The 22,555-nt window shown below is 54.3% G+C and overlaps 1 protein-coding gene across 1 annotated transcript in view; it reads right to left on the reverse strand.

The window, feature by feature from the left end:
- Positions 1 to 440: 440 nt before the first annotated feature.
- The window catches only part of TMEM63B (transmembrane protein 63B), a 47,411-nt gene continuing 25,296 nt past the window's right edge, over positions 441 to 22,555 (reverse strand). The window contains exons 2-24 of the mRNA XM_059830952.1: positions 19,341 to 19,539; positions 18,666 to 18,745; positions 16,807 to 16,845; positions 13,036 to 13,126; positions 12,174 to 12,211; positions 11,316 to 11,458; positions 11,006 to 11,057; positions 10,610 to 10,718; positions 10,011 to 10,081; positions 9,105 to 9,185; positions 8,834 to 8,957; positions 8,618 to 8,751; positions 8,335 to 8,472; positions 7,906 to 8,059; positions 6,408 to 6,514; positions 5,435 to 5,521; positions 3,985 to 4,050; positions 3,683 to 3,845; positions 3,423 to 3,528; positions 3,097 to 3,264; positions 2,841 to 2,956; positions 2,527 to 2,607; positions 441 to 1,460 (exon numbers count right to left, since the gene is read on the reverse strand). Coding sequence (XP_059686935.1) covers positions 1,296 to 1,460; positions 2,527 to 2,607; positions 2,841 to 2,956; positions 3,097 to 3,264; positions 3,423 to 3,528; positions 3,683 to 3,845; positions 3,985 to 4,050; positions 5,435 to 5,521; positions 6,408 to 6,514; positions 7,906 to 8,059; positions 8,335 to 8,472; positions 8,618 to 8,751; positions 8,834 to 8,957; positions 9,105 to 9,185; positions 10,011 to 10,081; positions 10,610 to 10,718; positions 11,006 to 11,057; positions 11,316 to 11,458; positions 12,174 to 12,211; positions 13,036 to 13,126; positions 16,807 to 16,845; positions 18,666 to 18,745; positions 19,341 to 19,517 — 2,490 coding nt within the window. The 5' untranslated portion in view covers positions 19,518 to 19,539 and the 3' untranslated portion in view covers positions 441 to 1,295. The remainder of the gene's footprint in view (positions 1,461 to 2,526; positions 2,608 to 2,840; positions 2,957 to 3,096; positions 3,265 to 3,422; positions 3,529 to 3,682; positions 3,846 to 3,984; positions 4,051 to 5,434; positions 5,522 to 6,407; positions 6,515 to 7,905; positions 8,060 to 8,334; positions 8,473 to 8,617; positions 8,752 to 8,833; positions 8,958 to 9,104; positions 9,186 to 10,010; positions 10,082 to 10,609; positions 10,719 to 11,005; positions 11,058 to 11,315; positions 11,459 to 12,173; positions 12,212 to 13,035; positions 13,127 to 16,806; positions 16,846 to 18,665; positions 18,746 to 19,340; positions 19,540 to 22,555) is intronic.

The following is a 22,555-nucleotide window of genomic DNA, read 5'->3' on the forward strand; positions in this document are numbered from 1 at the left end:
CCCCTCTCTCAGGCTGCGTGGTGGCAGGGGAGCCTACACCCTGTCAGGGCAGGTGAAGAAAGCCAGCACAGCCCCACGAGGCTTTTGTGCTCCTAAAGATGGTGGTCTTGCTTGGAAAGGGCTCCTGGGGCTGCTCTCCCAGGGCTCCCTGCCTCTCTGATCACCTCAGCTGGGGGAAGACCCTGCAGCAGCTCAGGGAAGGCAGCCCATGGGGCCCTGTCACAACCAGGCAGCACCGACCCTGCAGAGTGCTGAGGGCCTGCGGTCTAGGACCCTTTGCCCCCTCTCCCTAGCACCCAGGAGACCCCCAACACAGCCCCCCTGCTCCCAGGCCTGACCCTGCTGTGCAGGCACAGGGCAGCAAAGGGAGCTGCGGTACCATGTGGGGGTCAGGTTGATTTGTTTGAAAGGGGAGTACAATGTGCAAAAAAAAAAAAAAAGCCACTTAAAATGATGCTGCAATCCCCTGCCTGTGCCCCTGGGGGAGGAGGGGACAGGACCTGGGGGAGAGGCTGCCTGCACCTCCTCCTGCCCATGAGAAATGCCCTCAGCACCCCTTACCCTGCAAGGGGCTGCTCAGCTCACACCAACCCCATGCCCCTTCCCTGGGGTGATGATGCCTCTGACTGCAAGGCCAGGCTGTCACCTTCCCTGTGGGGGGAGGTCTCTGTCACCACCCCAGGCGCCTGGCCCAAGCTCCTGACATGCTACACCAAGGGGATGCTGCAAGGGGTTAAGAAAGGGCACACATGGGCACAGGGAGAAGGTGCAACAAAAGCCACCCCTCCTCCCTAGGGGGGGACTTCCAATACACTAACTAAAGCTTTTTGTTTGTCACCTTCCTGTAAATCTAATAAATTATTAGTGTTTCTCACCAGGAGGATGGGGGACAGAGAGACCTGCTGAGGAGCCCCCAAAGGTTCCCCTTGCACCCCTCCCCACAAGGCACCCAGCCTTCCTCCTCCCTGCAGCTCCAGAGCAGCACCATGGGGATCACAGTCCCCCTCCTCCCCAGACCCTGGGGTTTTGGGGTCCAGGGACACCTTAAAGAAGGTAGCTAGTAAAGAGCATGCCCGAGGAGCTGTGGGGCCGATGCAGGGGTGGAGGGGCAGGGAAATGGAGAGCTTGCGGCAGGGCCCCTGCCCTCACTGAAGGCAGCAGCGCCGGGGTGGGTGGGCAAGGGCAGTGGCCAGCACCCTCCGTGCCTCTCCCTAGGTCGGTGCCTCTCCCTAGGTCTCCATGGGCACAGCCTGCCCCGCTCCTGTGCCTCCTTCCCCTCCCTCCCTCCAAGGTCCCTACTGGTGGATCTCGTTCTCTATCAGGCTGTCTTCACACGACTGGAAATCCGTGTCATTCATGCCATCTGCGTTGATGAGCTCCTCGTCTTGCGACCCCTGCTCCTCTGACTCGGTGGCTTCGCCCTCCGGCGAGGAGTCCTGCAGCACTTGGGCGATGTACTTCTGCCGGGCCACACAGGGGGTGGGTGAGGAGTGGGGGAGAACAGAAACACATGTGAGCCTGCGGGGCTTCTCACGGCAGCAGAGTACAACACGCAAAGCACCATGCAAGAGGTTGAGCACGGGGATATGCTAGGAGGGCGAGGAATGGTCCAGACTCCATGGGATGTAGTGGGACACGGGGTAAAAGCAGGGCTGGCTTGGCCCTGCAACAGTGGATGTGCCAAACTCCAGCATTCTGGGACAGGCAGCACTCCCAGGGAGCCAGGGCTGGTAGAGCATGGGGCTTCTCAGCTCTTTGGAGCCCATGTGGACTGGAAGACTGTGCTCCCTTTTTTGCCAGTGGACATGTCCTTCTGAGGCTGTGCCTGCCTCCTATGGGGAATCTCCTTTTGGAGAGACACTGCTGCCCTTAGGTACATGGAGACTGGGAAGGAGCCTGGATTACACGTGCACACCCCAGCGCTGCTCTCCCAAGGAAGCAGGAGGCTCTGCTTTACCCCACCTCTGCATGTATCCCCTGAACAGCTCTGCACAGACCCCAACTAGAAAAATCTCATGGTGGAAGGAAGCAGGTGGAATGAGCTGGCAAGCCAAGGAGAAGTTCAGAAAACCGACTCTGAGATGTCAGAGTTCGGCAAGGGAGGGGAGAGTCGCCAAAGCACTTTCATGGCCTTCAAGACAATGCCCACAGAGACCCCTTTCCGTGGCACTAGGACCAGCCCAGTGGGTGACAGCCTTTGCTGCCAGGCAAGTGTGTAAAGATGCAGAATGAGAAGGGAGACTGACCCAGCTGGATTCATTGTCCCAGCCAAGAGAGGGGCCGAAAGTAAATGCACAGTGTCTGAGAGGCAACAGGAAAGGGTTGTGCGTGCGTGTGTGGGGGGGTTACACTTCATCGCCCAGCTCAGGTGAGGGGCACAGTGCCCCACGCTTGCCTCCCACCTTCACTAGGAGACTCCAGGTGCTGCCTCAGAGAAGTGAGGAGCGAGATACAAGGAGTCACCTCCCCTTTCCCAAACCCAGGTAAGGATCACGGCAGGGCATGGAGGTGGGCAGAGGGACTCACAGCTGATTTGGGAGCTGGCAGACTGGTGGCAGGTCTCCCATTCTGCCTGTTTTCTATGGTGTCCACCTCTGTGTGGTCAATCTGGAGAGGAAAGAAGAAATTGAGAGACTTCTGGGGCAACACGTTTGCTGTCCCACCACAGGAGCAGCATACAGGCAGCAGGGACAGCCTTGGGATGTCCCCTCTGTGAAGCCAGGGTTGAGAGGCTCTGCTGGGGAGCAGGCTGGGACCCCCCCAGAGCCCCTGCTGTTTTACAGCTGAGCTGTGCTCCCAAGGAGAAGGGTCCCACACCTCCACCCAGCACTCCATCTCACCTTGTAGTTGTGAGCGCTGAGGTATTTAAAGTGCCCGAAGCAGACGTGACACAGGCAGATCACAATGGTGATCACAAGGACCACGAAAGTGAACATGGAAGTGGGGGCCAGGAACCCTGGGGCAAAGAAAAACCAAAGTGGTGGTGTCAGAGGAACTCTGATTGTGCTCTGTGGCTGGGGGCTGCCAGAACCACAGCCCAGCCAGGGAACCGACTCTGCAGGAGGCCGGGGGATGGCATCCCAGCCCAGTGCTCACCTGTGCGCATGGTGGAGAAGAAGAGAAGCCAGAAGAGGCAGAGGATGGGGGCTGCCACCACCTGGTTCACAGCCCCTGAATGGATCTTCTTGTCCAGCTTGGCAGGCAGGTAAGCATAATACAGGTTGTATCGGTCCACCAGGTGCTTAAGCAGCATGTACATGAGCCCTGGGAGAAAGGGGAGGGATGCCAGCAGAGAGGGGAGTCAACCTCTGTCCCAGTACCTTCAATAAAGGGAATATAGGGAATCTCCCCCAACCCACCGGCCTCCCTCCCAGAGTCCTCCCCCAGCCTCCGATGCAGGGAAGCAGAGGGGTATCACTTACCAAAGGGGACAATGATGGGGCAGGTGATGCTGTATGTCATGACCACAGTGAAGACGCACATCATCCAGGCGTAAGCAGCCCCAAACTGGAACTCGTAGGCCTGGTGCTACAAGAGGGAACAGAGACAAGTCAGCATGAACTTGGGAGCTCAGTGACACATCCAGCTGTACACACAGCATTGAGTGAGCCCCCAAGTATGGGGGCCCCATTGCAGTGCTCCCAGCCCTGGGCAGAGGCCACAACCTGTCCCCGCCACGTACTCGCTTGACATTCCTCCGCTCGGCGGCTGAGCGGGCCAGGCAGAGGCGTATCATGTACATGAGCAAGCCGGGGATGCGCAACAGGTCCATGGCGTTCCCGATGAAGGCAGAGGCAATGACATAGTTGACAAAGAAGGCCCCGTTGTCCGGCAGGAACACACACCTGGGAAGGCACAGTGAGAGCAGGCTGCAGGAGGTGCTCCCCCCTTGCAGGGCAGCAGCCGGGAGTCTCCAGTATCTTTGGATGCCAAAAAGAACCTCCCCCCGTTGCAAAGAAGGGCCATCTGCCCAGCTCCACTTACTCAAATCGCACGGCAGCTTCGGCAAGGAATTTTTTGTCAAACAACCAGCGGAAAAACACATCCAAGCTGTGGGGGAGAGGAGCAAGAAGAAAAGAGGAACAGTCAGAAGCAGTGATATACAGATATGCACATGCAAATATGTGGAAGCTGCTCTAGAAAGACCCAAACCTCTGACCATAGACTGTTTTGTTCTCTCTTGGAATGTGTCACCAGCAATTATGTAAATCAGACACTGGGAAAAACAGTGTGGCACCTAAAAAGGTGCCCACTCTCATGTGTCGTCTTCTCCCTTTGCCCTGATCCTATCAGTAAAGTATTTTCCTCTCCTCTCTGTTTGGGCACAACATCCATGCAAGGAACAGGTTACTGACTCTACAGAAGAAACTGGTTAGGTAAAAAGTACCATCCCATACAGAGATTAAAAAATCCTTTAGAAGAGACAAATCCCATTTTCCTCGATTCTGATTTTTTGATATAAAACCATGTAATCCTGCAGCACCTTGGGTACTGGTGGAGTACAGAGCTCCACATGCAACAGCAGTGGGACTGTGTCCTCAGAAGGAAGAGTGGTCTGTTTAACAGTATCCAGTCAAAATGCAAACCTCCCGAGAGCATCACCTGCCTAGGTAGTAAGGTTATAAGCAACAAGGCATTTTTAATCTGGCTGAGAAACATTGCTGTAGTCACTCATCCTTATACCTCTATCAGAGGGCTCGTCTACTCTCAGGAGCTGTGCGACTTAGCCACTGAGGGGCTGTATCCCGAATCCTGAATTTAGGGGGGTGTAGATTCCCCACCCCACAATGTGTAAGTAACTCTCTACCACAGTAAGGAGCCCCCATCCCACTCCCATCTCCCGTTTTTCCTTCCTCACACTGCTTCCCTACACGGCCACTGTTCAGCGCTGGGAGCCCATGCCAATGGCTGGCAGTTGATGCACTGCTGTTTGCCACAGAGCATTTTCTATAACCCCTGCAGGAAGATTTGGGGCTCATATCCAGACAGATCAGTATTTCTGCAGCCTACACATAGCAATCCCACCCAGCCAAGCAGCGCAACTTACTCAGTTCTGGCTCAAATGAGGAATTTGCTAGATTGGTGCAAAATTCGGAGTGCACGCTGAGCACAGAGGTGGGGAGTTCCTCCTTCACCAGCAGACCTTGGGCAGACTTTTCACATGTGTTCACCAACCATGCTAGTTTTTGCCGTGTTATTTGTAACACCAAGGCACATGTTAATGCACCTTCAGATTGATTCAACAAGCTCCTAGGGATCCAACCAGGTATGGTCTGGCCCCCCAACCAGAACTAAATGCCACCTCCCCAAGGGCACGGTGGCCATGGCACTTGTGCAGCATGGAAAGGAAGTAGCGCAGAAGAACCAGGGGTGCATCTCAACCCTCCCCATGCTCCAGGTCTCTGCGCTTGCTTTTCCCCACATTCAGCCCTACCTGCTCAGGCCCAGTGATGGCAGCAGCAAGACCATGAAGATGAGGAAGGTGTAACACTTGTGCATGGTTGTCCTGTTCTCTCCAGACCTGAGGGCAGAGAGGAGGCTGTTGACCTTTCACTGTCACCCTGCCAGCCCCAGGAGTGGTATCCCCATTGCTTTCTCATCAGAAAGCACTTCCCAGTGTCTAATCCAAACCCCACCCTGTCCACTACTGGTACATGAATATGACCCATTTCCCTCCAGTGAGTCTGAGGTCTGTCTGTTCTCGAGTCTCAGTTCCTCCCTTGTCTCATGGGCTCTCCCAGCCCACGTATCTTTAGAGGACTCTTGGCAATCATCTCTCTTCACCTGCAATCCTCAGAGCTAGCAACATCCTCCCCACCAGTCTTTGCAACACAGAGCAGGAAACAAAGTTTACATCGCGCATACTGCTGGGAACGTGTCTCACAAGCAGCACATTTCTAGTGCTCTGCACTTCAGACACCTTCCTATGGCCAGAAGCCATAGCAGAACATGCCTCACAAGCAGCACATTTCTAGTGCTCTGCACTTCAAATACCTTCCCTATGGCTAGAAGCCATAGCAGCTAAGGCAATTTTCCCTTGGAAAAAGCTATGACTTACACGTAGGTACAGGCAAACCACCCCTGCCTGCTCATCTGAGCCAAGACTTCCCTCACTACTAGCATTTCTCACAATGACCAGCCCCAACTCCTCCCAGCTTTCTTCTTGTTGTAGACCTATGTCAAGTTCTGCTCAGACAACCATGCTGCACAACAGCAGCTGAGGATTGGCAGAACAGCTGTCCACAGCAGACCCCAGGTGTCCAAGAGGTGCAACGTAAGACCACGCTTGGAGTGGAAGACTGGAGTTCAAGCAGAAGGATCCAGCCAGGAGCTTTACATCAGTGAGAAGTGACTAGAGGCCAGGCAGCATGCTGGTACGACTAAGAACAGGCACTGGCTGTCCTTACCTGGTCCAGTGTGCTTCAAAGAAGGCAGAGTAATACACGATAGTGGGCAGCAGCGCAGAGAAGCACCACAGCAGCAGGGTGGGGAAGAACTGGGTGATGATAGGATTCTGTAATGAGGCAGAGAAGAGACCACGTGTTACACGGCGTGGCAGCTCTTGCTCCAGCCACAGGTACAGCTGCTTTTGCTGATGCTGAGTCCCCAGCACCGTGGCTGCCACTGCACCCTGGCCAGGCTCAGCACCTCCCTCCCGGTCAGGCTGACAGGACGTGGGGAATGCTGACAATCTCTCTCGTTACCCCCTCCCTTGCAGGGGCTGTTGTGTCTCGGGACAGTTCACAGAATCACAGAATCACTAAGGTTGGAAAAGACCTGTAAGATCATCAAGTCCAACCATCAACCCAACAACACCATGCCCATTAAACCATGTCCCACAATGCCAAGTCCACACGTTCCTTGAACACCTCCAGTGACGGTGACTCCACCACCTCCCTGGGCAGCCTGTTCCAATGCTTCACCACTCTCTCCGTAAAGAGATTTTTCCTAATATCCAGCCTAAACCTCCCCTGGCACAACTTGAGGCCATTTCCTCTTGTCCTGTCACTAGTCACTTGGGAGAAGAGACCAGCACCCACCTCTCTGCAACCCCCTTTCAGGTAGTTGTAGAGAGCGATGAGGTCTCCCCTCAGCCTCCTCTTCTCCAGATGAACAACCCCAGTTCCCTCAGCCGCTCCTCATAAGCCTTGTGCTCCAGACCCCTCACCAGCTTTGTTGCCCTTCTCTGGACACACTCCAGCACCTCAATGTCCTTCTTGTAGAGAGGGGCCCAAAACTGAACACAGGATTCGAGGTGCGGCCTCACCAGAGCCGAGTACAGGGGCACGATCACCTCCCTACTCCCACTGGCCACACTGTTTCTGATACAGGCCAGGATGCTGTTGGCCTTCTTGGCCACCTGGGCACACTGCTGGCTCATCTTCAGCCGGCTGTCAATCAACACCCCCAGGTCCTTTTCTGCAGGGTTGCTTTCCAGCCACTTGTCCCCAAGCCTGTAGCGTTGCATGGCATTGTTGTGACCGAAACGCAGGACCGGGCACTTGGCCTTGTTGAACCTCAGAAAATTGGCCTTGACCCATCGATCCAGCCTGTCCAGATCCCTCTGCAGAGCCTTCCGACCCTCGAGCAGATCAACACTCCCACCCAACTTGGTGTCATCTGCAAACTTGCTGACGGAGCACTCGATCCCCTCATCCAGATCATTGATAAATATGTTAAACAAGACTGGCCCCAAAACTGAGCCCTGGGGGACTCCGCTTGTGATCGGCCGCCAACAGGATTTGACTCCATTTACCACGACTCTCTGGTCTCAGCTGTCCAGCCAGTTTTTCACCCAGCGAAGAACGCACCTGTCTAAGCCACGAGCCACCAGCTTCTCCAGAAGAATACTACAGGAGACAGTTCCCACACTACCCACCCTGCACCCCTCTCCAAAGGCCTTACATTGAGGTACTCCACGGGCTTGGTGACGTTGAACTTGTCCATAGTGGTGATGATGATAGCAGGGGTGGTGAGGAAGAAGAGGAGGATGAAGAGGACCACGTTGATCACCAGGCAGCGGATCCACCAGATGAAGCCCCGGATGGAGAGATGTTCCCTGGCAGGGAAGGAGGGCATCAGAATGGTTGCATGGGGGAGCAGGGCAGGTCCAGGGCCTCACGTTCACAGTACAGCCCAGACTGTGTGAACAGCACGTGGGGCATCAGCCCAAGGCTTTTCCCCTCCAAGTCAGATCAGACCTCTAGCTCAGCCAAGCTGGGTTTCAGCAAGAACAACTTATTCAGTTACCAGAGGAGCAGACAGGGAGGGAAACAGGGAAAATGCATTCCTTTCCCATCAGCAGGGCCTGCTGAGCCCCACAGAGCTGCTCACCAGTAGATGTTCTGTGGGTCGGGGGCATAGCTGACAGTCCAGTTGGAGACGTGGAGGGACTCGCTGCAGGAGGAGGCCCTGGGCTCCCCATGGCATGCACAGCCCTGACACTTGCAAGCATTGAAGTCTTTGAGGATTCTGGAGAAGAAGAGAGAGAGGGAGATGCTGACACAGAGTGCTGGGACAAGCAAGGGGGGATGCCTTAGTGCTGGCATTCCTCTGATTTAAGGGGAGAGCTGCAAGAGGTCACCTTCCAGGGAAGGACAGGATCCTTTGCACTCACATGGCTGTGATGGTCTCATTGTGGAAGGTGACAAAAGCCATCCCCAGAGGCTTCTCGTTCACCTTCTCCTTCTCGCGCTTGTAGTCATCTTTGAGCTTCTCCTCCAGCTTGGTGTAGTACTCAATGGCCTCCACCTGGGCAGGGGGACAGGGGTCAGAGCAGAGACCTGGGGACCCTGTGCACCCCTCTACCCAACATCTCGAGCTCTCCTCCCACCTCCTCACAGCCCCTGATGACACAGCAGCACAGGTGGCCACAGGGCTTGGGGTTGATCATGGACGGTGTGTTCTCCTTGCTCTGAAGGTTGGTGAAGTAGATTCGCCCGCGCTCAGCTTTCTTCCTGAAACAGGAGAGGGGAAGAGAAGGAAGGAAGGAAGGAAAGAAAGAAAGAAAGAGAGTGGCTCAGAAAAAGCTCCTGTGTCATCAGACTTGAGGGGGAGCCCATGGCATCAGTCCACCCCGCCCTCTCTCCCAAACCAGGGGTTACCTCTCTGCATCAAGGAACATCAGCCGGGCCACATCATAGCAGGGACGGGCCTCCAGGACAGTGCAGTTGGCATAGGCCTCCCTGTGGACGGAAAGCACCAGCTCATCACACCCAGGACCAAAGACTGTACCCTCAAGCAAACTCCACGCATCCAGGACTTCTGTCCTGCTCCAGGCTGAGCGTCATGACGCACCGCAAGAGCTTGCTGGGGGCATCAGGGGAGCCTATAGGCTGTCCCTTATAGCAGGAGCAACGCATGGGGCAAACGGTACATCCTCTGGGCTCTGGCACAAGAAGCCTCCTCGGACTTTGCCCCATGGCAAGCAAGGCACCCCTCTGACCCCACACCCCCCTCTGCCTTCATGGGCTACAGGGCTTGGGGTCAGAAAGAGGCAGAGGATTTCCCAAAGAGTACAAAGCATTTCTCCTTTCCCCATGGTGGTTCTAAACACAGCTCTGACAGCGTGTTCACTGAGGTCCTGATGGAAGAGGACGTTTTTTTAATGTTAAGGAGAAATCCACTTTTCTACAAGGACCATGATCAGGGCAGAAGCAGCAGCACAACATCCCATGGTCATTGCTTGAGCGCCTCCTGCCTGCATCTCAGTCTCTGAACTTGACTACATCTCAGGGCATGCTCCGTCCATTACTTACCATGCTTACCCGCTATGGCTCCACAAGAGATAGCTGGGCATAACCCAAGGCACACACCAAGGACGCTGCACATTTAGATAAAAATCTGCACAGAAAAGTAATACTAAGATGCCTAAAATAAGAGTGTTCACCGATTTTGACTAGCTTTCTGCTCTCAATGTATTATTGCCGCTTCAGGTAACACTAGCGCTACCCCAATAAAACATCCCCATTACAGAGCAGCCTTTTAATTAGGGATGCAGTGAGACTCACTCAAAATGCTTCTTGATCTTCTCTGGCTCAGCATATTTTGAGATCCCATTGATGAAGAGAGTTCGCTTAACCTGGAAGGAAGGGAGAAAAAAAGGAGAGGGCAGGTAGGTGTGGATGATGATGTGAAAGCCCAGACCGCAGCAAAACCCCGCAAGGCTTGAGATAGCAATGGGAAAGGGCAGTCCCTACACTTCTAGCACCCAAGGCTCCCCCTTCTCCTATGCTTCCACTAGCTGTTGGCATCCTTGGTACACTGCAGATTGACAGGTTGGGGGCCTACATTGCAGCTGCCTGAACAGAAACAGGGGGTACCCTTAAAAAATAAGGAAGGCAAAAGCAGCTGGAGCAACCCCTGACGAAGGCATTGGGTCCCCCCCCACATGTTCACCCAGCACAGGCCTCTCATTTCCCCACAGGCAGTCGGGATTGCTGCTCTGGAAGAGATCTGCTTTTGGCAAGGCATAACAAAAGAACAGCCAAAACAAGACAGCCTCAAATTGCTGTGGGAAGTGGGGTGCTCGGCACCTTCTCCAAGGCCACCTGACTTGACAGGAGGGCATGGGAAAATGTGCCTGGGAGAGCGGCCAGATCCTGCTCACCAAGTCATCCTCTTTGTAGCGCATCTTGGAAGTGTGCCGGCGCATGCTGTACACCGTCAGCAGCAGGTACAGGAAGGCAAAAGATGTGTGCAGCCACAGCAGGTTATTCCTGTCACAAGGGAGACCACAAAGGCCAATGCAAGGTTGCCACTACAACTCTGTATATGACTGGCCAGGCCCAGAAGGTGCTGAGGCCATGAGCAGCGTAACCGGCACGGCACCCACACGCCCTACAACCAACTTCCAGGAGTTCAGCCTGGAAATTGGAGCAGGGACAGTAGCCTGATGGCAAGGGCAAAAATACAACCTTCAAGGAGGTGAGTCTCTGCAGCAAGTGGACATTTACAAATACCCCCTGAGGGCCTCAATTACCATCCCACCCGTGGCCACACATACCCAGAATTCAGGTTAGCGATAGTTGTCCTCCCAAAGCTGTAGGCGTTGTTTTCTAGGGAGAAAGAAGCAGATACAGGCACGTTCAGTTATTCTGAGGGGCACGGAACACCACTGGAGTGGGGTATGGCAGGAATCTCACCTGCCAAACACCCTAAAACCCAAGCTGCCCAGGATAACCCATGCTTGAAGTTGGACACGAGTCATGGTTTCTCTGTGTTAGTCCTGTCCTGCCCTTCACTACTGCCCAGTGGTCTGGGCCATGGCATTGAAAGCAGCTTCCCCAGTCCAGCCAGAGGCTCCCTGCTCTCACCTAGCAGGTCCCCTGAGAAGTTGACAGGTAACACGATGCCCACGGAGAGCACACCCACAGCCACCAGCAGCCCAATGATGTGCCTCTGGAAGGACAGGTAATGCACTGCATCACCCCCACACTTGTCCCGGATCTCGTCATCCCTGCCGGGGAGAGAAAGGCAGTCAGGCAGTCATCTACATTCCCTCAAGCGCCGGAGAAATGCACAGGGTCATGGCTGCCCTCCTGGTTTGAGCCCACACAGCACCCCTGGTAGTGCCCTAGAGAGCTGCGGCCAGCCCCCAGGGTAGGGATCCCAGCATCCAGCCTTGAACCAGCCTGGACAGAAACCTGCCTGTGCAATGCTTACTGCAGCCCCACTCCCCGTGCCCCTGCCCTCTGCCTCCCAGGACAGGCAGCTGGACACACACAAACCCCACCTCACACCCTTCTGGTGGGCCTTGCCTCTCCTGCTGAGATACAGGATGGCTGACACTGTCCCACAGCACTTCTCCTGAGCATTGTCAGGCTGGGGGTGTCTCCCTACATCCTCCAATCCCTCCTTTGTAGTCATTCCTCAGACAGCAGTGCCCCTAACAGGACTCCCAGGCAGAGGAGCATCTCCGCAGAGCAGCAGACAGTGTTTCTGAGATGGGACAGAGGCAGGGGAGACCTGGGCTAGGTGCTCCTCTCTGTGTGACCTTAGTTTTGGCTTTAGGACTCCTCATCTAGTCCTGTCTTTGCTTGTGCTCTTCAGAGAAGGGGCTGCAGCAAGGGCAGTGAATTCACACAGCTGTACTGTGCTAGATGTCCCAATGCCCTGCACTACCTCTGCTTCTTCCCTGTGTGGGTCCCCCATGCAGGTCCTGGGGCACTTACTTTATCCTGAAGATGGCTGTCAGCCAGGAGCAGAAACCCTGTGCAGAAAGAAGACAGAAGTGTCTCACGTCACTCTGTGCTCCCTTTTCCCTGCTCCCTCCTTCAAAGGCTCAGGGAACCAGGCTGGTATTCTTACACCTCCACAGACTTGGCTCAGGGGGGGACAGACCACAAGCACCCAGACATGCAGAGCCACAGACAGGCCCAGGTGAAGGAGATGACAGTGCTACTCCACAGGGCACAACACAGGCTGGACTCTGCCACGTGGCTGTCCCCTACCAACTGGCAGCTCAGCCTCCCAGGCAACCCACGGGCTCCTGGCTAGCGTAGCAGCTCTCCACAGCCTAGGCACACCCAGAAAATTCAGCATACAGGTACTTCAGCCATTGTCCTAGACAGGAGGAGCTCTGCAGGGACTGGGAAGGCAGAATGGGCCAAGCCATGCTCCTCAAAGAACAGCTGGGGGAGGAATGTCTCCTGGGAGCTTCACCACTCCTCCATCACACCCTGTTGTCCTACTGAACTGTGCCTCCCCTTTAGACAGGAAAACAGTAGTAAATGGTGGTGTGAGGAGGAGCCAGACACCTTTCTCCTGGCAAGCATGGTTTGTAATGCTGAGGTGATAGGTTGGACAGACGTCCATTAAGCCACAGGGATGTACAGCCTACTTATTTAAGCACATGTCTAGAAGCCATGTAGTTATGTCTGCTTGAGCCCTATACCACACTCATATGCTACAAGGTGTGGGACCTAAGGCCTGGGGATGGGCAAACAGTGTTGCTTCTGAAGAGCCCTTGGTTCAGACAAACTGTGGGCTCCTGGCCACTCAAAGGTAAGGTGTTTGACTCTTGCTGCTACTCACGTTGTCCCTCTGGTCAAAGTCCACAGAGCTGGAGACAGAGGTGAGGCGCTCATAGCGGTCATGGTTGTCGGAGTGCAGGGCGGAGGCTACGCTAAAATGACAAGCGGGAGGCGAGAGAGAAAGTTAGAAGATGCAAGGAGGCAGCCTGGCCAGGAACCAAGAGCACCCAGAATATGAGACATTAATTCAGGTCAGTTTGCCCCAGGTGAGATGGAGAGAGGTGAAATCAGAGAGCAGAGGGTAGCAGTAAGCAAAGACCTCAGACAGCACCCTGAGCCCAGCAGCCATCACTGGCTCGACCATGGATGCTACTCGCTCAGCACCTTTTGAGAGGCACAGGCACCCACGTTACGCAGCAGCCCCTGCGAGGAGGGGCTGGCAGCAGCTGCCACGGAGAGATAAGGTCTGTTTAGTGCAGGGCTTAGACAGAGGAAAGGAGATGGGAATCAGAGGGTGCTGCAGCCCCTCTGGCTCCAGTGTGGCCACGAGGCGGCAGCCCTGGCGCTCCGGAGAGGCACTGGCAGTGGCTCCAGTCCTGAGGTCCTGGTGGGCCTCACTCACCTTAGGGAAGAGGAAGGCTGGGAGTCTGGTGGTCTGTACTCCTGCTACACCAGTCCTCCCTGCCCTTAGTGCTTCAGTGCCAGGAAACCCAGGAGAAGGAACACAGCTGAGCCGCAGCAGCTGTGCTGCCTGAAGCCAGGCTCAGCCAACCTGCTCCACAGCCTCAGCTGGGCCTCCTGCCTGGAAATCCCTCCAGCAAGAGTGGGGCAGGCAGCTAGAAGTGAATGACCACAGGCTAAAGGACAGGAATACAAGAGAGGTGAATATCCCAGACCGCTTTACTCCAGACGCAGGCAGGGACCTAGATGAAGAATCAGCAGCAGAAGCATCCAAGGCAGACAATAGCCCCCACTACGAACGGAGGTGGAGGGCAGCTGGCAAAGGAGACAAGAAAATGGTCCAGAGACCTAAATGAAATAGCACTTGCACGACGACAACAGCAGGCCGAGACCTGGGAGGTGCAAGAACATATATGGCTGATCTGAAGGCTAGAAGCAAGGAGAGAAACAGATGAAAACATGGTCTCCCTGTAACCAGTACAGGCTCAAGGAGGATCAGATGGACAAGAACCCGGAGAAGAAGGAGCTGAGAGACAAGTGCTAGAGACGAGGTGGATGACATTAGGGAAGGAGAACAAGCAAAGACCCTCATGACCCTGCCAAAGGAAAGAGGATGGGACACACGGCCTCCCTCAGAGCAGAGCAGCACCTGCTGAGTCCCTAGCTAGAAGTAACAGAGAGAGAGGAAAGGAGATTAGCTGAAGGTCATGGCACTACAGGAGTGCAGATTATACAGTGATGGGCAGCCTTGCGACTGCGCAGCCCGACACCCTGCTCTGCTGGAGGGACAGAGCGAGCTTCAACCAAACTCTCAGACCTTCAGCCCTTTAAAATCCCAGAGGCCTTCCAGCTGGATGCAGGGAGCAAGGGTGAGTTTCTGCTGTCCGCAGCCCTGTGGAGAGCCCAGCATGATGACAGAGTGTGCTTTTGGCTCCTTGGTACTGGAAAAGCAGAGGGCAGAGCACAAGCAGCACTTGAGGGAAAAAATTGAGAAGAGTGCCATGTTATGAGATGACCAAGCTAACTCAGCTCCATTCAGCAGGATGCAGAGATGATAGTCAGGATGACCAGCAGTGCTGGGAAGACAGAGGGGTCAAACCTTGCCAAAGATGTGAAGCTGAAGAGGGAGCTCCAACGGTACCTGCATCTAGCTGGCAGCTTTTTAAAGCAAAGCACTAACAAAACATGCGGGTGGAGGCAAGGTTGCCCTAAACCATGAGAAGATTAAGGTGAGACCCTGCCCGCTGCCCCAGATTTGGTGCTGGCCCTGCCAGGCAGGGAGAAGGACTGGGTCTGAGGCATAGCTAGCCTCAGGCCAAGGGAATCGCAGGCTCCAGGAGGGAAGGCCAGGCATGCTGTGGAAGGGGCTTGCTGCGATGCAAGGCAGGAGGTGGCTGTGTGGATGGCAAACCCCCCAGGGCTCTGCGATCACTGCCTTTACACATGGAGGTGCAGGTGGGTTGCCACAATCTCCCAGCGCAGACTAAGTCACCTATTAAGAGTGCCAATGGCTACCACAAACCCTGGCAAGGGGCAGGACAAGGGTACTTGCTCATTCTCAGGCAAAGGGAAGCATCTGAGGAGGATGTCCTCCTGCACCAAGAGTGATACTGCACATTCAAGGGCTGGGAGTGCCAGGCGGCATACATGTCTCCCTAACCCACTACGCGCCACTGAGCCCCAGCACAGAGAATGGCTGGGATGGGAAGGTGTCAGCAGCCTTGGAGGAGCACAGCCAGGATAAGGTTTCCTTGCTGAGCTCCACAGGTTTTTTGAAGCTTCTGGCTACCAACACTGTCCCAGCTCAAGCAGTAGGTTTGGCGGGGTGGGGGGGGCACAGCAGAGAACTCCAGCAAGGCCAGATGAAGAAAGGGAGCAGGAAGAAGCGGCCCCCTGGAGAGCTATGAGCACTTGTGAGGATAACTGAGGTGGCCACCATGAGAAGCCTCAGAACATGATGGTTCTGCTACCTCTGCCTTACTCCCCCTGCAAGGTGTTAGCAGTGAAAAGTTGCCAGACACACCTGAAGCAGGGCCAACCACTAGTGAAGCACTCAAGCATGAGCGACGACGGGTCCCCTCTGTGCCATGTACCACAGCTATCACCACCTCTGTTTTCACAACTCTGATTGCTCTGTTTTGGGGGCAAGGAGCAACTACAAAAACAGGAGCATTCCTGTATACTCTCAAGGCAGTAGCAGTGGCAGGTACCTGCTTTGCAAGTGATGGAGTATGACAAATGAGGCTGAAGCTTGCTCCCCTGGCCTCAAACATGCATCAGTCTGGCTGGAGCAACCATTGCAGGCTCTGTCTGGCCGGCTGATTGTATCCTCTGCAGCATGCACTACCCAGACCAGTCAGCAAGGCATGGGGAACGCTCTTTTCTTAGGCATAACAACAGCAAGAAAGATGAAAGAGCAGGGAGGCAGGGTCCATGGCAGTGCTTAATGGGCAACACTAGGCCAAGGTGCTGGAGGATGCTCTCAGCAGCTCTGAGGCAGGAAGTTTTCTTCTGCAGGGGGAGAGAGAAGGGACAAAAGTGCTGCCTTGCCAGGCATGCTGCCAGCCATGGATAGGTGGCAAGGGACAAGGGCTGGCCTGGTCCTGGCAGCCTCACAGGGTGAAGGAAGAAAAGAGAGAAGTCTTGCAACTGCCTACCAGATCCTGTCCATGCACCCACTTGCCCTTGCAGCTGGCCTGGGAGCAGCACTTTTGGCACCCTGGCATGAGAGGGACCAGGCAAAGGAGGCTCCCCTGTACCTGGGTGACCTAAGTGTGCTGCAGACTCAGGCAACAGGGTTTATTTTCTCCATCATAAGGCGGAATAGCTGGACACGGGCAGGTAGAGCAGGGTATGTGACGTGGCACCCTCCACCTTGGCTGGGACTGGGAGCTCCTCGGCACTGCTGCTTTCAGGAAGCATTTAAGAGCTACTAGGGGAAAACCAGAGTGCATCCAGCTGTGGTAGTGGCTGACACAAAGGGGAGGGAAAAAGAGCATGAATCCACTGAGAGGCACAAATCCAAGCCCGAACTCCCAGCCACTTAGATTAGTTCAGAAGCAAGACAGAAAACTGCAAGAGAAAAGGAGAGAGAGAGAGAGAGCGCGAGCAAGAAAGAGAGAAGAAACAAGACCCTGAAAAAACAACATACTATTCCCGCTCCTCTCGCTCCGTCTGCCAGCGTCGGCGCCTGGGGGCACAGAAACAGAAAGGGAGAGGTTACCACCATGGGAGCTGGTGCTGGGCCTCCTCCGTTGCAGGGAGCTATGCACCCGACATGGCTCCACGCTGTCCTGAGGAAGAGAAACCTGCTGATGGTCAGGCTGGAGAAGACCTTCCTTCCAGAGCCCAGCACCACCCCAAGCCACAACAAACTGGAGCCCCTGCCGGCTCAGGGGCAGAGTACTTTGATGCCAGCTAAACGGAATCTGAGAAGGTGGCCTGGCTCCACACCGTGGGCATCCCAGGGAGCTCCTGAGGGACAGGATCAGGCAGGACAGCCTGCTGGGGCTGCCCAGCTGCCATCTGAGCAACCCTTCCATGTCTCTCCTCCCCACCCAGGCAGCCAACACACCTGCATACCGCTCTCCCAAAATGCTCATTCCACCCCACAGATGGGCCAAGCAGCAGGGGCTGCTCCCTGGAAACCCAGTCCTGGTGATCCACAGCCATGCTGTCCCTCTCCCTGCGCTTACCAGCTCTCCCTCGCCAAGCAGCTGGCACCCCTCCGCCTTTCCGCCCACAGCCACTGCTCCCACTCCCTTGCACCCAAGGTGCTCAAGCATCACCTCCAGGAAGGGCCAGCCCTCTCTCCCCACTGAAGGCCAGAGCTGTGCAGCCCCTGTGGCTACCAGCCAGCACCTGGGTCCAGACAGTTCAGCCCTGAGGTCTCATACGGCTATTCCCTTCTCCTCGCTTTCCCTCAATACCCCTGTGTTGCTGATTTCCCCAGCCAGACCAGGAAAGGAGGGGCAGAGGAGCCACAGGGACACAGCTGCTTATCTAACACTATCCAGGACTGCTTATCTAAACCAGAGTTCCTGGTTCAGTGCTGGAAGAAAACAACTCTTACTCTTTCCACTGTCGTGCAGGGAGTGCTCAAGAGCAGCTTGCTTGGATCTGTATCGCCAAGGCAATGAAAGACACTGGAGCGCAGCCCCATCTGAGCCTTTGAGTGCTATGAGCTCGTGGAGCTCATCAAGGGGAAGAACAACCTACCACAGCCAGCCTTCAGAAGCCACACTTTGCCTCCAGCACATGAGAAAGCACCGTGGGCACAGCAAACCAGCCCTGGAGGGAGGCAGACTACCCGCACAACCCCTCTTGCTTAATCAAGGAGAGTTCCTTGTTCTGCAGTGGAAGAAAATAATCATTGTCCTTCCTGCTGCTGACAGCAAAAACAAGAATAGCATCTCACTCTGCTGTGGAGCTGCCATCCCTAATGGGCCCCAGCTTTTGCTGACAGACACTGTAGCCCACAAATGCATTGGGCAGGAAGGATCCATACCCAGACCGACTCACCAGCACTTGGGATGTGAACTAAACTCAACGTTAGCACAGCAGTACCACACCTGGAAATGCAGCTTACCACTTCCAAGTGCTCTTAACAAGAACTGCATCCAGCAGAGCCACAAAGACACCTTCAGAGGCTTAACAAAGCCTTCACTGTGGCAGCCCTCACCCTTCCTGTGACCTCTTTTCCTCTCTCCTCCCTCCCCTCCATCTGCTGTTCCTCTGCAAGGGCCCCTGCACACCTCTGTCACTGTAGGGTCCATAAGTGATATGGAGCCAGCGGGGACCACTACCTCTGTTGGGAGAAGGATGCTGTAACAGAAAAAGCCGGTCAGCAGGGATTTTCTTCCTCTTCCTGGAGCTCAGGGGATACAACTGGCATGCTTGCCTCTCCTCCCCAGCTGCCTCCAGCACACGCAAGGCGATTTATCCCTTCTGCCCCGCAGCAAAGAAGGGTACCACTCATGCCTTGTTTTCCTGCCCCTCTCCCATGCTTACCTGTCAGCATCAGTCACCAGGGCCAGGCGTCCATAGTCCCAAGCAACTTTACGCAAAATTGAAAAGACAAACAACAGTGCCTGGAAGAAAGCAAAGGGGGAGCTGTGAGATGAGGCATTGTCCAGCTCTGTCCTTGTCCTCTGTGTGCAGAGCCACAGGAACAAGGAGGGTAGGAGGAGACAGGACTGCTCAGCTAACAGCACACTGAGGCCATGGGACAGCACAAGTTCCCCAGGGCTGTTAAAAATCAGACTGTCTGGATGGCTGCAGGAGGCAGAGGTCCAGGATGCAACACACAGTAGCTAAGCTAGCCACAGGATCAAAAGGCCCTCAGGTCCCAAGAAGGCGAGATCACGGCTACAATATCTGGCGTCCTGCAGTTCCTAAGAAGGAACAAGCAAAGCCTTTGGGTGGGTAAAGCTGCAGGGACTTGGCACCATAAGCAGCAATTTTGGGATGCAGGACTGGCCTAACCTGACCCATGTTCTTAGGAAAATTTGCAACAAATTGGAGTTAAGTCAATAGTGGCTAAGCCACACAATCAGGACCACAAAGTCAGCCAGCAGTACAGTCCGGGATGGCATTTGGGACCCTCAACTCTAACCACCCCACCACAGTCCTTCCTCCATGGCTAATTAGGGGAGAAGGTGCTGAAGCAACAGTAGGTAGACTTACGAGAAAGCACATGAAGTCAAGGGCTAGGACGGTGGGCACCCCACCGAAGGGCAGCCCCTGCAGCACAGTGCTGCGGATGCGGGCGCTGTAGCAGTAGTCCTTGGTGCTGTTGTTACATGTGGAGGCTTTGCAGGTGGCCCCTGCTGAGCCCAGGGTGGCGATCACGTAGGGAAGCATCTCTACAGCTTCATCGTCTTCCCTGGGGAAAGGGGAGAAAGGCCTGGTTAGATGCAGGCCAGCTGGACGACAGCATAGCCCTGTTAGAGTTGGGGGCCAACCTCCCCACTATCTCAGGCTCCTCTGCGCTACAAGATTTCCCTGGGAATCAGTGTCCAGGGACAAGGTCATCTGGAGAAGTCTGCTGAGTTTGGGGGGTGCTGGAAGAACCTGGGTGCTTCAGCAGCTGTGGTCCCACCATGCACAGTCCCAGAGCTCCCTTCCTTGTCCCCCCACTCCCATGCCATTTAGGTGCAACTCTTTCTCAGGGACTACTCCTTTTCCCAAGAACACGGCGTCTCAGCCCCTTCCCCTCAGCAGGGAGAACATTTAGGTACAGGAAAGAATGAAAGGGTGGGGTGGTAGCGGCATGAAGTCACGTCTGGATGATAGGAACAAACTGCTATGGGACAGTTGCTGCATCATGATCCCACAATTTCCTTTGCCTGGCTGCATGCCATCAGCTTTATTAGGCTGAATCACCACCCTTCACTCACTGCAGAGGCCTCAGCCCCCAGCTCCCAGGGCACCCATCAGGGTTACACCCCCTGCTTGTTTTCTTTCCTTCCTCTGACTTGGATGCATTTAGATGCAAGCACACAGAGGGCAGAGAGGAGGCTTAGGCTCTACTATTTAGCTCGTCAAATATTTTATTTATTTCAGTGCCCTCCCCAAATTGCTACAAGACCTGCAGCTGGGTTCGGGTCAGCATTACTGCAGCATCACTGCTTGGACATGGGGACATCTTCCTCCTGTGCCCAGAAACACTGTCTTGGTGGGCTGAGCAAAAGAGCAGCCACTCACCGAAAGCACAAGAAAGCCACCACCACCGCCCTGGTTTTGGCCTCTTGTCCCTGAGATGCCCCCTGTCACCAGCCCTGCCCTCTAGCTCCGTGTTGGATGGTGACACTAGCACAGAGTGCGCAGGGCTCTTCCCTCCAGCTCACGGGTATATCCTGACAATCTCCCACCTGGCTGCAGACATTTATCAGCATCACAGCACAACACGGGCTGGATAATGACCATCAAACCGTTCGCTGCAGTGTCCTAGAGAGCCTGGCTTCAAAGTGATTGCTCCTGGCTCAGCTGGGATGGATGCCCAGCTGCAAACCAGCTGAAGCACCGATGACAAAGGACACCGCAACAAGCAAAAGCCCAGCCAGGTACAGGCATTGAGGGGGGCCAGCCAAATTGGGAAAGAGCAGCCTGTTAAAAGACACTCACAGGTACAGAGCTGGACCAGGGCTGCTGGGAGCAGAAAAAGGGAACAGAAAAGCAGTAGAAGAAAGCCAAGCCACGAGATCACAGTTGGGAAATAACTGGGGAGCCAGGCAAGATAATTTACCCTGGCTGAATTAACGAGAGCCTCGGAAGCTCCGGGGGAGGGATGGGAAGAAATGATGGGATGAGACTCACTAAAGGGAAGTCACACACTTCAGCATGTGAACAGTTATACCGCTGTTTTTACCTCTGAAGTGCCAGCCTAGATGGACTCACTACAAAGAGAAATACCTCTCATTCCTCTTTTTGGGAATCTTGTAAACTTTTAAGTTGTAAATGGTACCTTGCAGCGATGAGTTCCAGATATTGAGTAAAAGACTACAATCCCACTGCAACTCCACAGCCTTTAGTTCTCCTTGCATAGTGAGAAAAGGCAAAGAATAAAAGCCTTTGCTTTTTCTAGACCTACTAAGCTCACTACTATTAAGCGCCCTCTCCTTCACATGACATGAGGTGTCTTCCAGCTCTAACCACTCTCAGCACTCATCCCCAATATATCCTCTCTTTTGACCATACAGAAAGGTGACCAGAACTGCATATGATATCCTGGGTAGGGAAATGACCTTGACTGTCAGAACAGCATCCTGATGCTCTCCTTATGCTACTCCTCGTGCATCTGAGCATGATTTACTTCTCCGACAGCATCTTTGCGCATTGAGGAAAAGCATCTCTCTCTGTAACAGGCCCGGAATGCTGCTGCCTTGAGTAGCCATGGTAATTTAGAAGCCAGCCATGTCCCAGAAAAAATCATTCCTTCCAATACAGCCAGTTGCATGCTTCCCAGTACCCACTTTCTCATCACCTCACACCACTTCGCTTTACATGGTATCACTTTGGAGTGGCTTCATCTTGACAAATCTGAACGACTCCAAGGTATTGGCAGATTTGGGGTACCTTGCTACACATTATCTTTTTTGGGTCATTAATAGCGAAGTGTTACACTGAAATTGCTCATTCACTCCTAGGCTTTGTTGGCGGACCCTCAGCCAGATTCTGATCCAGGACTCTACATCTCCTCCAGTGGACAGTTTTCTTAACAGTCTTCTGTGAGGAATTTCACAGGTTTTCTGAACATTCAAGCAAGTTACATAAGCTGGCCGAATATTACCCATTATTTTCCCAAAGTACTGAAAGACTTGCAACAGATCAGGGAAATATGATTTTCCTCTGCAGAGAGCAAAGTGTTTACCTCATTCCTGCATGTTTTATAGCCCCATTTTCCTGGTCGTCTTTCTAAAAGAAACAAGGCTCATACACTCAAGTTGCCCATGACCCTATCATAATAATTATTTATACAAACCATTATGTGTTCAAGAGAAACTTTGCAAGCCTATGGGTAATTTAAGCCACATTTCACAGAGGCAGGTCCCAGAGATGTATTTTTTTTTCTGAAGCCTAGATGATGGACTGGAAGGGACTGGAGATAAACCTTCCTAGCCTCTCCAGTAACCCAGCCAGAACACCCAGTAATCGAAAAGCTGTGGCATATGCCCAAAGCTTACATTACCTTTTCATCAGCTCAGCCAGGCAGCACAGTGGCAGTCAGCACCATCCTTAGGTATGCAACCTCCCACCCAGCTGGTAAGCACAAGAAGGGGCTCTCCATGGAGACAGAGGTGCTTCAGGTGTGTGGGAAGGCTGGGAAAGCTTGCAGGGATGTCTGGAGCACTTCTGCCCTCCCAGCTCCCCCAGCTGCAGGCACACTCAGCAGCAGGCCA

This window comes from Gavia stellata, chromosome 2 (genome assembly GCF_030936135.1).
Source record: "Gavia stellata isolate bGavSte3 chromosome 2, bGavSte3.hap2, whole genome shotgun sequence".
Lineage (NCBI taxonomy): Eukaryota > Metazoa > Chordata > Aves > Gaviiformes > Gaviidae > Gavia > Gavia stellata.